The sequence below is a fragment of the Physeter macrocephalus genome, unplaced genomic scaffold (assembly GCF_002837175.3).
Source record: "Physeter macrocephalus isolate SW-GA unplaced genomic scaffold, ASM283717v5 random_613, whole genome shotgun sequence".
Lineage (NCBI taxonomy): Eukaryota > Metazoa > Chordata > Mammalia > Artiodactyla > Physeteridae > Physeter > Physeter macrocephalus.
Genome location: NW_021145992.1, coordinates 35,618 through 50,000, shown reverse-complemented (window position 1 = coordinate 50,000; position 14,383 = coordinate 35,618). Strand labels below are relative to the sequence as shown.

The following is a 14,383-nucleotide window of genomic DNA, read 5'->3' as shown; positions in this document are numbered from 1 at the left end:
GCCAGCTGCTTCCTCCCTTGGCCAAGCCTTCCCGACTAACGCACTGGCATCCTGCTGAGGGGACAGACAGCTTCTGGGGCTCTCCTCTCGTCAGCTCCGAGAGCAGCCTGGGAAGTCCCATCCCTGTCTTCTCAGACCTTCGTTAAGGGTCCGGGGTCCCCCGGTGGAGACTCGTGGCCCCCTGCCCCCAGGCTCCTGCCCGTGTCTGAGTGTGGAAGGGAAGGCAGAGGTGTACCTCCAGACTGTAAGCACCGGACAAACCATTTCCTCTAGTTCTGATCTTTTTTGATAACCATCAGCCTATGTAGTTGCTGGGAAATTCTTTGAATAAGCATTTGTTGGAAAATCTGCTTGTGTGGGTGGCAAAGACACAAGAGGTCTGGGGAAGCGTGTAGATTTCCAGGCACAGGATTTGTAGGGAGGGGGAGGCCCAGTCCTGGGGCCCAGAATGGCCATTGATGAGGAGCGACAGAGGGTGGGTGTGGGGAGAGGGTGTCTCACCCCTCAGGTGCCAGCACAGTGATGAGGAGAGGCTGGCCCGGGTTCCCTCCACGGGCAGGGCATCCTTGGGCACGTCCCCTCACTCCCCTGATCCCTTTCTGCCTTCCCCCCACCTCCCTGTTTTCTACCCAGTTTCTCCCCAGCAGAGGCCTCATGCCCTTTGAGTGGCCTGGGGGAGGGGGAGGGAGCTGACCTCGTGAAATCCGGCTGCCAGCTGCTGGGTTTCGCAGAACCCACTCGGGCTGGGAGTCAGTGTGGCACAGGGTTCCCCCTTTCCGGGTACCTGCCTCCTGCCACCTTCCTCCCCTGTGATGTCACTTTTCTTGTGATCAGCCCAACCATTTCCACTTCACCGATGGGGACAGGCAGAGCCCCTCAGGCCCGGCCTGGCTATGGGGCGGCCCTTCTGCTCCTTTGATCCCCTGGGCGGCCACCGAGGCTCATCGGGCACTGCCGGTTGCTGGCGATGAGGAAGGAGGAGCTCCAGCTCCAGCTGCCCTTGGTGAGCTCACAGCCCGACGATAGCAGCTGGTTTTCAAAGAAATCATTTCTCACACATGCCATAAAACATCCTACGAGGGAGCTATCACCCCATCTTACGGACTTGAAAATGGGAGCTTGCTGAGGTTGAGCCAGATGCCCAAGGTCACACAGCTGGTTCATGTGGCAGAGCCCAGCCTCAGCCTCAGCTCTGCAGCTTCGGGTCCACCACTCTGGCCACCAAGTGAGACTGCTGTCCTCCCCTTTTTTAGTGCTTGCCTTCGCTGACTGTCTTTCCCATTTAACCTGTCTTTAGGGAAGGGAATGCATGTATGTGTGTATCCATCCATCTATCCTTCCATCCATCCCTCCATCCTTCCTTCCTTCCATCCATCCATCCATCCATCCCTCCATCCTTCCTTCCTTCCATCCATCCATCCATCCATCCATCCATCCATCCTTTCTTCCTTCTATCCATCCATCCATCCATCTACCATCCAATCTTTCTTGAACTCCTCCCTGTGTAGAGTTGCTGACATACAAAGTTGACCGGATCCCTGCTTACTGTCTAGGTGAGGCAAGAAGGAAAATTCCCCAAATCCAGAAAAGTGAGAAAGCAAGGCAGGCCCCGGTGCAAAAATGTGCCTTCAGACCCCCAGCACTTTGTAGCTGAGATGAGACGTGGACTCCACAGCTTTCAGACTTCTGGTGCTCCTTGGAGAGGGTTTGTGGGGAGGGGGCAGCATTTGGTGGATGGGGAGGGATTGGAGAGCCAGAGGATGCAAACCCTCATGCAGAAGGCACAGTGGCAAGAACCAGAAACGATGACTCGCCAAGGGGCCAGGCCAGTGCGTAGCTCCTTGAGGCAGGCTGCGTGGGGGAGAGGGAGGGAGGGAGGGACCTGGTTAGCTGGGCCACACGTGACCTGCCTAATTCGGGCAGCCTCTGATCACTTCCAGCCAGTGTTTCTAGGGCTTATCTTTCAGAAGCAAGAATCTAAGATGTTATGTGAAATTAGCTGGCAACTACATTTGAAAAAAAGTTTTTAATACTGCATAGGCTAAACAGATCATCTTTAGGCTGAGTGATTCAGCCTGAGTTACCAGATTACAGCCTCTGCCTTGAATTCTTTTCTGGCTCCCGCTAACGAAGAGCCTTGCCCCAGGAATTCTGCCACCTCCTGTCTGCCCCAGGCCTCCAGGGTGAGAACTAAATGCTGCCCAGGCTGAGCAGTTTCCTGAGTACCAGGCTGAGCCACAGGCTGATCCTGGAATCCTTTCTTGGATGCCAGGAGAGAAATGTCCTATTGGCAGACGCTGGTGCCTTAGAGCCTCTGGCCAAGGCTTAAGGTGACCATGCAGCCCTCAAATTCTTATAAACTGAAACATTCCACTGCCCTCCAACCCGGCTCTGGTTCCTCCCCTGTCTCTCCACAGTCTCCTGTGACCGTCTGGAGACAGTGCCCCAGGCCCCTGAACCTTAAGCATGTTCAGGAATGCACCTGATTCCTCATTTCCCCCTGCCCGGTATTTCCCAGCCCCCAGATCCCCTGTCCACTCCCCAGGGCAATTCTCTGGGGATAGTAATCCATGATAGCATTTGTTTATCTACTTTAAAAACAAACCGCAACACCCCCTTGCTTCCTTAGTTTTAAAAGGATAAGGACGAGGCTTGTTCAGGAGCGCCCCCTGGTGGCACCTCATCCCGCTCTGGTCCCCCTGGGCTGCAGAACAGTGGTTCTCAAAATTTTCCATCTCAGCACCCCTCTATACTCTTTAAAATTACGGAGAATTACCCCAGAGAGTTTTATGCCTTGTATAAAAAGTATATTTGTAACCTATATTTACAGTATTAGAAATGAAAGCTGAGAACATGTAAAAATATCAGTTCATCTAAAATAATAAGAAACCCATTACATTTTAACATAAAGGACATATTTTATGAAAAATTAATTATATTTTCCAAAAGGAAAAACATTTGGTGAGGAATAATATCACTGTTTTACATTTTTGCAACTTTCTTTAATAATTGGATTAGTAGACCACAAATGAATCCCCACACCTGCTTCCGCATTCAATGGGTTACACGTCACATAGTTTCTGGAAAATTCCACACTCTATCTTGTGTGAGAAGAGAGTGAAAAAGGCAAATGATACCTGAGAATTATTATAAAAATAATTTTTACTTTGGACCCCAAGTGGTCCCCAGACCATACTTTGAGAACTGTTTATAGGTATGGGGGCAAGAATATGGTCACTGCAGGCAAACAGTATGGGGAAACTAAACCTTAGGCCAGGTCTGAGGGGGGTCATGGGGAACATGAGGGCTCAGCCCCTAGAGCTCATGTGGCAGTGAGGGTCAGGGTGCACCTCCCCACAGTGCAGGCTGGGTGGAGCCTCCTGGGTCCTGAGGAGGCTGGATTCTCGTCCAGCTCAGCACTTCCCTTCCTGAGCCTCATCTGGAGAGCAGGATGGGAACAATTCCTCCTCACAGGGTGGAGTTGCTGTGAGAACCTCAAAATCCCCGTGCAATGAGGCCTCCAACTTATTGAACTATTAAATGCTTGTCGTGTTCTGGAAGTTCTGAGGAAGCCTCTGGGCCCTGGGAATTAGGGGACCAGCTCTGTGGGCTGCTGCATCTGCTGTGGGATGTTCCCATCATGCTTTGGGGCACTCCCACTTGCTCTCTTGACTTCCTCCTACCTTCCCTGCTGGGGGCATTTTCACCTCTCTTTTGCAGACCTTTCCACCCGTGTTCTGGGTGTTTCCCTCACCTGTAAAGGCATTCTTGTTTGCTCTGTGAGGATACTCCCTTCCCTGTGGGAGGCATTCCTAGGAGCTGATGGGGCCGACCCATCTGTTCTGTTGAGGGTGTCCCGCCTGGGAAGGCGGGGAACCCCAGGCTGCTCTCTGGGGAGGGTCCCGCTGCTTGGGGGGGCGTGGCTGCGCGTGCTCCATGAAAGCATGGCCTCTTGCTCTGTCAGGCCAGGTGTGCCAGGCACTGTGTGGGATGAGCCCCGTGCCCCTCACCCTGGAGTCGGGAGGATTCTTTCCTGCTCTCTGCGGAGAATTCCACCTGCTCTGTGGGAACAAGAGCATCATCGTTGGGGACGGGGGTGTCCAACAGGGATGTGAGTGTGCTCCCACAGTTGGGGGATGGTCCCACCCGAGTGTGGCCACGCACGGAGAAGGTTCTGCCCATCAGCATGGCGCTGCTGATCCTGGGAGCAGGACTGGTGCCTCCCTCATGCCCAGAGGGTCACAGGGGAGCCACCAGGGCTGTGGAGGCTTCTCAGTGGGAGGGGAAGGCCCGAATGGGGAGCGAGGCTGCCTTCTCACCCCACACCGAGCACAGGAGGAACATCCCTTCCTGTCTATGGAGAGTAGACCCGTCAAAGACTATTGCTTCCACTGACACATTGGAGCCTTTTGTCAGATGTCAGGTCAACAGAGATGATAATTTCCCTTGTTTTACGAGGGAGGAAAGTGAGGCTCAGAGATGGACCCTGACTCGCCAGACTCTTACAGCTCCCAGGTGACGGGAACTAGGACCCAGACGTTACATTTTATCCTGCAGGCAATGGGGAGCCATTGAAGGTTTTTGAGCAGGGGAGTGACATAGCCAGGCTGCTTTCTAGATGACTCTGGGGGTGAGCGGCCACCCAAGGGAGAAATCAAGACAGAGGAGTGGGGGTGGGCTAGGGTTGTGGCTCCCCTTCCTTTCCGACTGCCCTGTCCTTGCCCTGTCTGTACACGGGGACCCAGGCTGTCCCTTACCTCGGACCAGACCGCGTGGCCCTGAGTCTGTCTCTGGTCGCCCCCAGGCTGTGCGGCCTGCGCACCCTGCAGCCCTACGCCGAGAGGATCCCTGTGGCGGCCACCGCCGGCATCACCATCAACTTCACGTCCCAGATCTCCCTCACCGGGCCCGGCGTGCAGGTGCACTACGGCTTGTACAACCAGTCAGATCGTGAGTGTGGGCAGGCTGCGGATTGGGGCGGGGACCCCTGAAGCTCCCGCAGCTTCTCTCTGCCTCTGAGCCGTCCCTGGAAGCACCAAGAGGCTGGTCAAGAGGAGTGTGTGGTGCGCGCGCGCACATGTGTGCACGAACTTATGCAGCTTTGCGTGTGCTCACGCGTGCAAGGCAGTCATACGTGTTCGTGAGGTATATACACTCACACATACCCGAGTGTGTGCTGCGTGCATGTGCCCGGACCCGTATGTCCACGTGGACCGTGTACACAGGCGTGTGGGTACACACGTGAGCACACGGGTGCCTCGTGTCTGCACGTGTTTTCATGCTGACGCGTGTCCTAATGGCTCCTTCCCTGTCCAGCCTGCCCTGGAGAGTTCCTCTGCTCTGTGAATGGACTCTGTGTGCCCGCCTGCGACGGGGTCAAAGACTGCCCCAATGGCCTGGATGAGAGAAACTGCGGTGAGCTGCCCGCCCACCCCGCCGCTCCTCTCTCCTCACCCCTGTGCTGGGCTGAGCCCACCCTTTCGAAACCCGCCCCCCACAGGCAGCTCCCATTGGCAGCATCCAGGAAGTAGGGCTCCCTCGCTGTGCTGAGATGGCATGGTGGAAGCACAGACTGAGGGCCACCCAGTGGGGCAGTGACAGGGACAAGCTGGGACCCAGGTGTCCTGACTCCCAGCTCAGGGCTTCTCCCCACCAGGCCATCACCCCCAGCCTTCTGCCAGGACAGCCGTCCAAGAAGGAACAGAGCAGGTGAGGGAGGGTTGGACCAGAAGGGTGAAGGCTGTCAAGCAGAGCCCAGCAGACCCAGGTTGGCCAAGGAGAGGATCCTTTATCTGCCGCCTTTGAGTGGGGTCCTCCACTGCAGGGGTTCAGACTGGAGCTGCCAACTCTTCCTGGGGTTGTGCTCACCACTGCCCAGCCCTGGTAGAAGGGGCTCAGGGTCCCGGTGGTCCCCAAGCCAGGGCTCTCTCGGATTAATACCTCTGCCTCTGAATCCTGGCTTCCGGCCCCCAGAGTCACCATCGGTACAGCCTGTTCCAGTCTGATCTCCCCAGACCACCTGCATCCCATCAAAGTTTTACACAGGTGGGGAGAGAAGCAGGAGGGAAGGGAGGTGTGCCTGCCTCTGGGCTGACCCTGCCTTCGTGCCCGTGAAGGTGCCTCATATTTGGAACCAGAACATCTGGCTTCAAGTTCTGGCTCAGCCAGGTGACCCTGGAAAAGTCACTTCATTTCTGTGTCCACCGATGAAATGGACTATCTCACAGGGTTGCCGTGACACTCGGGTGTAAAGCAGCTGAGAAAGAGATTTGTGACCATGACATGCGATACAATGCACAGTCACAGGCAGCGCAAAGTCCCAGCCTGGTGCCTCCGGCTTCCTCCCACCTGTCCCCTCCCTGTGTCCTCATACAGTGTGCAGAGCCACATTCCAGTGCCAGGAGGACAGCACATGCATCTCACTGTCCAGGGTCTGTGACCGGCAGCCTGACTGTCTCAATGGGAGTGATGAGGAGCAGTGCCAGGAAGGTAGGGCGGGTATGACCGGGTGTCTAGTGGGAAACCAAAGAATGGGCTCAGCCAGATAGCCCGGCCCTTCTGCATGCTTCTTCCGCAAAGCTTTCTGCCCTCTTGTCCAAATACTTACCAACACAATTATAAGTATGCCTATACGTACGTACGTACGTCCATCCATCCATCCATCCAACCATCCATCCATCCATCCTTCTATCCATCCATCCATCCATCCATCCATCCATCCATCCATCCATCCATCCATCTTCTGGTCTCCCCAACCATCTGGTCTGTCCATTGATTCATACATCCACTCACTCACTCATCCATCGGCCTGTCCAACCACCTATCTCCCTATCCACTAAGCCATCAATCTACTCACTTACTGGTTTACCCAACTGCCTCTCTGTATGTCCCTTGTTCCATCCTCCATCCATGCATCCATGGATCTCTCTAAGCACGTGTTTGTCCATTGGTCCTTACACCCACTCATTCACCCATCCAAATAGCTGCTTGCCAGTCTTCTTACCAGACCATCAAGTCACCCATTTTGTTGGTCTGCCCAATCTCCTGTCTGAGTCTCCAGTGTTTTATCCTTTCGTCCATCCATCCATCCATCTGACCAACCAGCCTTCACTCACAGACTACCCAGTGATATGCAAGGCAGAGTTTAGAAATGGGAATAAAAGACACCAAAGTGGTCCCTGCCCTCTGGGGATTATCTGATAGTAGAAAAAAAAAAATGATGGGTGACTCTCTCTGGCGCAAACCTTCTGGACCTCATGTCCAGTAGCATACGAAGACTGGAGGAGGAGGAGGAGATCAGGCTGAGGGAGCTTCCTAGAAGAGGTAGGCTTTGAATTGGGCCTTGAAGAGAGGTAAAATTTAAGTAGCGAAGGAAAGGAGACCAGGCGAAGACTGGTGGAGAAGAAAGCTCTTCACGGCGAAGGCAGCGAGGGGCAGCTATGTGGTTGGGTGGGGCAGGGCCCGGAGCGCTGCCAGGCCGGGAGCGGAGCTTAGTCTGATGGCAGAGGCATAGCCGCGCTCTTGGGAGCCTCACTGGGCAGAAAGTGGAGGCACGGGTCTGCCTTCAGGTACCATACCTGGAGGGAGGCAGAACCTTACGCTCGGGAGCCCAGGTCTGAGAGGGGAGACACTGCCTTCTCTTAACAGACCAGCGTGGGGGGCGAGAGGTGCGGAGGGGACATGGCCTTTAGGGGACCTTAAAGGAGCCTCAGGGAACCCTTTAGTGCGGTCAAGAGACCCTCCCCGGTCGCCTCCTGGCCTCTTCCAGGCTCTGTCTTCCCTGGCCTTGTTTTGGAGGCTCCTTTGGGCTCAGGGCCCCACCCTCTAAGCCCTGCCCCCACCCCCTCTATCCCAGGGGTGCCTTGCGGGACCTTCACTTTCCAGTGTGAGGACGGCAGTTGTGTGAAGAAGCCCAACCCACAGTGCGACGGGCTCCCCGACTGCGAGGACGGCTCGGACGAGCAGTACTGTGGTGAGCCCTGGGGGCTCCGACAGGCTGCGCTGGGCAGCTGAGCCCTCCACCTGCTGGGCCCTCCGGCGCGGGAGGGAGGGAGGTGCCACCCTGCGGAGCTGGAGGGAGAGCTCCTCGTCTGTCCATCTGTCTCTTTCCACCCCGCCTCTGCCCCCGGGTGTGGGTCCTGCCCGCCTCTCTCCCTCCCTCGCCCCTTCGTTCTCCTTCCCCGTCCCCTTCATCTCGTTCCTCTGCTCTCCCTTCATGCCTCCCCCTTCTCTTTTTCTCTGTGTCTGTTTCTCTGCGGCCCCTCGCCCTCTGTCCATCCCTGCCCCGTCCTCCACCCCTAGACTGTGGCCTCCAGGGCCCCTCGGGCCGCATCGTGGGCGGGGCCGAGTCCTCGGAGGGTGAGTGGCCCTGGCAGGCCAGCCTCCAGGTTCGGGGCCGACACATCTGTGGGGGGGCCCTCATCGCTGACCGCTGGGTGATCACAGCTGCCCACTGCTTCCAGGAGGACAGGTGAGGGGGACGGCACGGGGACGTGGGCCGCGAGAGGTGGGGTAGGCAAGGCTGTGACGGGGTACGGCGTGTCTGAAACCTAAGCAGACAGAGGGGAGGGTGGTGGGAAGCCCCTCAGACTGGCTGTTCCGACACTTGGGTTCAGCCCTGGCCCCACCACGAGCACACTCTGTGCCCCTGGAGAGGCTGCTCGACCTCTCTGTGCTCTACTTTCGGTATCTTGCTTTCAGCTGGGTCAGTGGTTCATTTATTTACTCATTCATCCGTTCAACGATATTCGTCGTGCTCCTACTATGTGCCAGGGGCTGTGCTAGACACTGGGGCACAGCAGAAAACAGAACTGCCTGACCTGGTCACAGGCCGTGAACCCCCCTCCTCCAGGCACGCCTGTCTGTGACCTGGGGCGGGAGAGGTGGGGCAGAGAAGCCCACACAAAGGGACATCTCACCCTGCCCCACGGACATCTTCCTCATCTCCGTGGTGGGCTGACAGCACCCCCTCTCCACCCCTAGCCTGATGTCTGGTGCCCCAGACCCGCCCCCAGCACGGCCAGTTCCGGACTCTGTCCCCACACCTTCTCCTCTGTCCTGGGTCTACACACTCCGAGCCAAAGGCCTGGAGCCACCAGGGCACCCCTCCCCCTCCCCTCACACTCAGCCAGGCAGCGAGCCCTCTCAGTGGTCTGGACGAATCTTCAGCCACTGCCTGTCCACGCTACCACCATCACCCCTGGGTCACCCCGGCAGCCCAGAGCCCAGCTCCCTTTTGCATCCCCTGCCCAGGTGCCCGGGTGCCCTTCTGGGTGTGGTCTGACTACCCAGCTTCTTTCGCTTCATCCCTGGCTCCCCACTGCCCACAAGGTAGAGAAAGACCTGGATGCTGGCCTGGCCTCCAGGGGTCTGCACAGCCCAGTCCCTGCCAATTCCTCCACACTCAGCTCCCTCCCCCTCCTCCTGAGGGCCAGCAAGTTTCAGGCCGTTCCCAGCTGCCCCATCTCTAAAGTGCACAGAAAAAAAGGAGAGAATGATCTGCCAGTGCCTGGCACTGTGCTAATGTTTCTACATACACAGTCTTATTGAATTCCCTCAGGAACATATGAGTAGATGATGCTATTCCCATTTTGCAGATGGGGTGACTGAGGCCTAGAGAGGCGCGCACACACCTCGGGAGGGATGACGCTGGAGCTGGAACCCAGGCGGGAGGGCTCCAGGGCCAGCCCTGAGCACCGTGCCACCAGCTGCCTGGCCTTGCAGAGCAGGGCGAGGATGGGTTGGAGGCTGGTGTCCCGGGGGGAAGCTGGCTACCCTAGAGATCTGGGATGGGATCGGGGAGGCGGCCGCTGAGCGAGTCCCCCTCCCTGCCCTCAGCATGGCGTCCCCGGCGCTGTGGACCGTGTTCCTGGGCAAAGTGTGGCAGAGCTCTCGCTGGCCGGGTGAGGTGTCCTTCAAGGTGAGCCGCCTGCTCCTGCACCCGTACCATGAGGAGGACAGCCACGACTATGACGTGGCCCTGCTGCAGCTCGACCACCCCGTGGTGCGCTCGGCCTCCGTGCGCCCCGTCTGCCTGCCCGCGCGCTCCCACTTCTTCGAGCCGGGCCTGCACTGCTGGATCACGGGCTGGGGTGCCCTGCGCGAGGGTGGTGAGCTGGACTGCGGGCAGGGGAGATGGGATGGGTCCCCCTCACGCAGCTCCTGGGCCTGGAGGTGAACTGGCAGGGGGCCCTGGGGCTCCACTCCAGAGGCCCGCTAGTCCTGGGATTAAATTGCGCTGGATTTCATGGAAAGAAACAACCTTTAACTATGGCCGTGGGCCTCTCCCCTTCCCTTCCTTCCAGAAGGGCGTTTAAGGAGAACCAAGGTCATGGGAGGATATCCTAGGGGCTATGTGTGGAGTGATGGGGCAGGCCAGGGACCCCACAGCCCGTGGCAAGCTCCTCTGCTCCTTGGACAGCGGGGGGTGGGGGGTATGTGTCTGTGTAGGGGGGAGGCTCTTAGTTATTAACACTTACCGCATGGAGGTTAGATTTTAGGGGAACATGATTTCATTTAATCCGTCCAATAACCCTATAGCTATTGGTTATCACGGACCCCCTCTTAAGGACGGGGAAACGGAGGCTCAGAGACATTTAGCTGTGACTCAGAGTCACACAGCCAGAGAGGGTTGGAGCAGAGACTAGAACCCAGGATTATCTGACCCCAGAGCCCCTGCTGTTTGGCTGCTGCCTCTCCGAAACATGAGTTTCTCCCCTTCCCTCCTACACTGACCGGAGCTGGCCATCCCTAGAGGCCACCTCTCAGTTCTGTACATAACTACAGCCATGCCCTGCACCCTTCGCGGTGGTGGCTTTAAAAATGTGTCCTGTGCTTTACAATCTGGAGGTGGGCAGGACTGAGGGATAATTTAAAGACGGAGAAACTGAGGCTCAGGTGAAAAGTGACATGTCCAAGAGGATGATAGAGAATAGTGTAAAACAAGGATGGGTCCACTTCCTCATTCATGCATTCGATGACACATTTATGAGCACCTGCTACATGCCAGGCATCGAGGTGGACAAAGGTAATATAAAGACAAACAGGAAACATTCTCTGGGGAGCTGCCACGGATGGGGAGGTACGGGGGGCAGTGGCAGCCCAGAGGAAGGGCGGGCTGAGCTCAGGCTTGGAGGATAGGTCAGCGGCGTCCCAGCGCAGGGGAAAGGCATTTCTGGTAAGAGCACAGGTGACAACCCAGGGAGCCTTGGGAACACCCAGCACCAGGGGGGAGCCGGTGGATCTGGGTGAGGATCTGGAGCCAGGAGTCCTCCTCCTGACCTGCTCGAAGCATCAGGGCTTGGAGAAAAAGCACGGATGTCTGGGCCCACCCCGGCAGAACAGACCGGATCTCCGGGTGGGACTAGGCGCAGTATCGATGGAAGCTCCTAGGGAGAAGTGCTGGCTGGACAGTGGGGAGACAGTGACGAGTTTTAGTGGGGAGTGAAGGGGTGAGATGTGTGTTCTGGAAAAATTCCCCAGGCCTGTCACAGAGCGGAGGGGAGGCAGCCAAGAAGCCTCAAGCAAGAGGGGTGGGGGTGGGGGACCTAAGGAGGACCCTAGGCCAGATAGGCCCTGGGCAGGGTCGGGGTGGGGCCTGTCACCATGAGCTACTCGGAGAAAGAGCCAGAACAGAGTGATGGAGAGGTGGAGGGCGGGGATGGGAGGGTGGGCAGAGCAGGAGCGAGGAAGGGGGCTCCCGAGATGCAAGAGGAAAAGCCAAGGGAAGAGCGGGGGCCCCGGGCGCCTCAGATCTTCTCACCTCTGCCCCCGATCCCACCGGGCAGGCCCCACCAGCAACGGTCTGCAGAAGGTGGACGTGCAGCTGATCCCGCAGGACTTGTGCAGCGAGGCCTACCGCTACCAGGTGACCCCCCGCATGCTGTGCGCCGGCTACCGCAGGGGCAAGAAGGATGCCTGCCAGGTGACTCCTGCGGGGTGGGCCGGATAGGGGCGAGAGGGTGCTGCTCACATCACCCAGGGCCTGGCCTTCTGCCCACAGCAGCATGCTGCAGCCTCACGGCAAGGTGGGCTTGGCTGTCCCCACTTTATGGATGAGGAAACTGAGGCTCGGGAGGTTGAGAGACTTGCTCCAGGTTGCAGGCCCCAGATCAGAAGAGACCTCAGGGGGGCAGGTCTGAGGCCCAAGCCCAGCTCTGCTCCTTGCCCTCCGCGAGGCACTCTGCCCACGTGAGGCAGCAGAGAGGACTAGACGGAACCCACAGAAGGCAGGCGGAGCTGGGCAGGGCATGGGGACACACATCCACGCTTCCACGAAAGCCAGGCCCTGCTGGAGGCCAGGCTGGGCCGGTTTGGGCTCCCTCCGTTTATCGGAGGCTTCCAGAGGGGATGTGTCACTCAGAACAACCCCAGCAGTCGGGACCCTTGCCTGGAAGGGGATGCCTCTACCCTGACGTGGCCCTGTCTCTTCCCCTCTTGCAGGGTGACTCTGGCGGCCCGCTGGTGTGCAAGGAGCCCAGTGGCCGCTGGTTCCTGGCGGGGCTGGTCAGCTGGGGTCTGGGCTGTGGCCGGCCCAACTATTTTGGCGTCTACACCCGCATCACAGGTGTGATTGGCTGGATCCAGCAGGTGCTGGCCTGAGGAGCTGCCCCCGCAGAGCAAGGGCCCACCTCTTGCACTCAGAGAGCCCAGGGCACCCACCAGGCAGGGGAGCAAGTATTCCGCCAGTGGCGGGGCCCCGTGGGGACAGGAGGTGGAGTCTCTCCTCTCCCGCAACCTGTTGCCTGACATCTGCCCCAGTGAGGACACAAGGAGGGAGAAGGGCCATCAGCTGGTGGTCAAGACTTCCCCTGAGGGCCTGGGACGGTCACCAGGCCCGGCTGGGGGGGTTCGCATCCAGCCTGTCCCCTCCTGATTCTCTCTTCTCCTTCCCCTTCCTCCGCTGCTGACTTCGGTGGGGAAGAGTTGAGCAGCAATCATGTGGCTGCCGGGCCCCCCGCCTACCCCCGCCCCAGCGCAGAGGCTGCTGGGAGAGCATCCTCTCCAGACAGCTGATTCCAGCCTTTGAAGCCCTTGGCCTAACTTGAGGGGTGGGGGAGGAAGGTGGCCCCGCAGGAAGGGCCCTCAGAGCCCTGGAGACAGCCAAGTGGGCCAGCCGCCACTGCAGGCCAAAGGGTGGGGAGCCCCAGGTCCAGGGTCCTCCCACGCCTACCTGTTCCTCGGGCCTTCACTACCCATTCTCACCTGGAGGTGAGCTCAGCTGCCCTGTGGAATAAAGCTGTCTGACCCGAGGTCCTGTTCTGGGGATTGAATGGGGCCCCGGGCACCAATCTCATGCCTTTGACCGAGCAGCCCGTTATCTGCTCAGCCTGTTGGCTAAGCGTCCAGAAGGCCAAGGGGGGGGGGGTCAGTGGGGGCAGCGGTGGCCTCCAGGGCAGCTGCCGAGGTCCTGGGAGCAACCCCAGGAAGGCAACGGTTTGGTGCCCCTCAGGTCAGACAGAGTGAGGGCTGGGACAAGTGATGCGCTCCTTCTGGAAGCTTGTAAGGAAGCTGAGGGGCAGAGTCTCATGATCGCACCAGGGAGGGGTCAGGAGTGGAGCCTGGAGCGGAAGCCCTATCTCCTGAGTCCCAGGTTACCACTTCCCCTCCGGCACGGCACTGCCTCTGCATTCTGAGTCATTTATTCAGCAAGCGACTCACAGGCTCCTACCACGTGCCAAGGGCCGCACTGGGGTCACAGAGCTGCACAGAACTTGGCTCCTGACCTCGGGAGGGGTGGGGATGCTGATCCAGGGTGAAGGGGCTTTGGGGTAGCCTGCACTCCGGAAGGCTGCCTGGAGGAGACTTGGGGTTCAAAGGTGGCCAAGGTGGGGAAGAGCATTCCAGGCAGGGGAACAGCATGTGCACAGGCAACAGTCCCCAAAGTCAGTGGCCTGTTAGGGAACAGTAAGTTGTTTTTAGTTGGAACAGAGGTTGGCAGGGGTGGTGGTGGGGTGGGCGGTAGGGCTAAAAAGGAATGCATGGGGAGGGGCAAACTGAGATTAGATGGCAAAGAGCTTTGGAGTGGAGCTATGAATTGACCCTGGGCGCTCTGGGGAGCCGTGGAAGGCTCTAGAGCAGGGAAGCGACACAGGACAGATTCCCATGTTAGAAGCACCACCGGCACCAGCCTGGAGGAAGTGGGAGGCAGGGAGGCCGGTAAGGAGGCCACTGCAGAATTCCAGGGAAAAGAGGATGGGGCCTGGACCGAGCAGGGCAAGGGGGATGGACATAGGGTGGAAGGACCCTTACTGTCCTCCAGGTGCCTCAGTGGATGGGGTGACGTGAGGGAGGAGTCACCCAGGACCACTCCCACCCAGGGCACCTGGGGAGGGAAAAGCTCTGGGAAGGTGTCATGAACTTGGGATGCTTCTGGGAGGGAGGT

General features: G+C 58.4%; 1 protein-coding gene across 1 annotated transcript; it reads left to right on the top strand.

The window, feature by feature from the left end:
• Positions 1–448: 448 nt before the first annotated feature.
• Positions 449–13,234, top strand: LOC114485200 (transmembrane protease serine 6-like). Its single transcript, XM_028486150.1, has 11 exons — positions 449–475; positions 835–1,003; positions 3,965–4,111; positions 4,768–4,950; positions 5,317–5,415; positions 6,376–6,489; positions 7,856–7,972; positions 8,302–8,470; positions 9,838–10,109; positions 11,787–11,923; positions 12,442–13,234. Exons 1-11 carry the CDS (start codon positions 449–451, stop codon positions 12,598–12,600), a joined length of 1,593 nt encoding a protein of 530 aa, XP_028341951.1. The 3' UTR covers positions 12,601–13,234.
• The last annotated feature ends 1,149 nt before the right edge of the window (positions 13,235–14,383 follow it).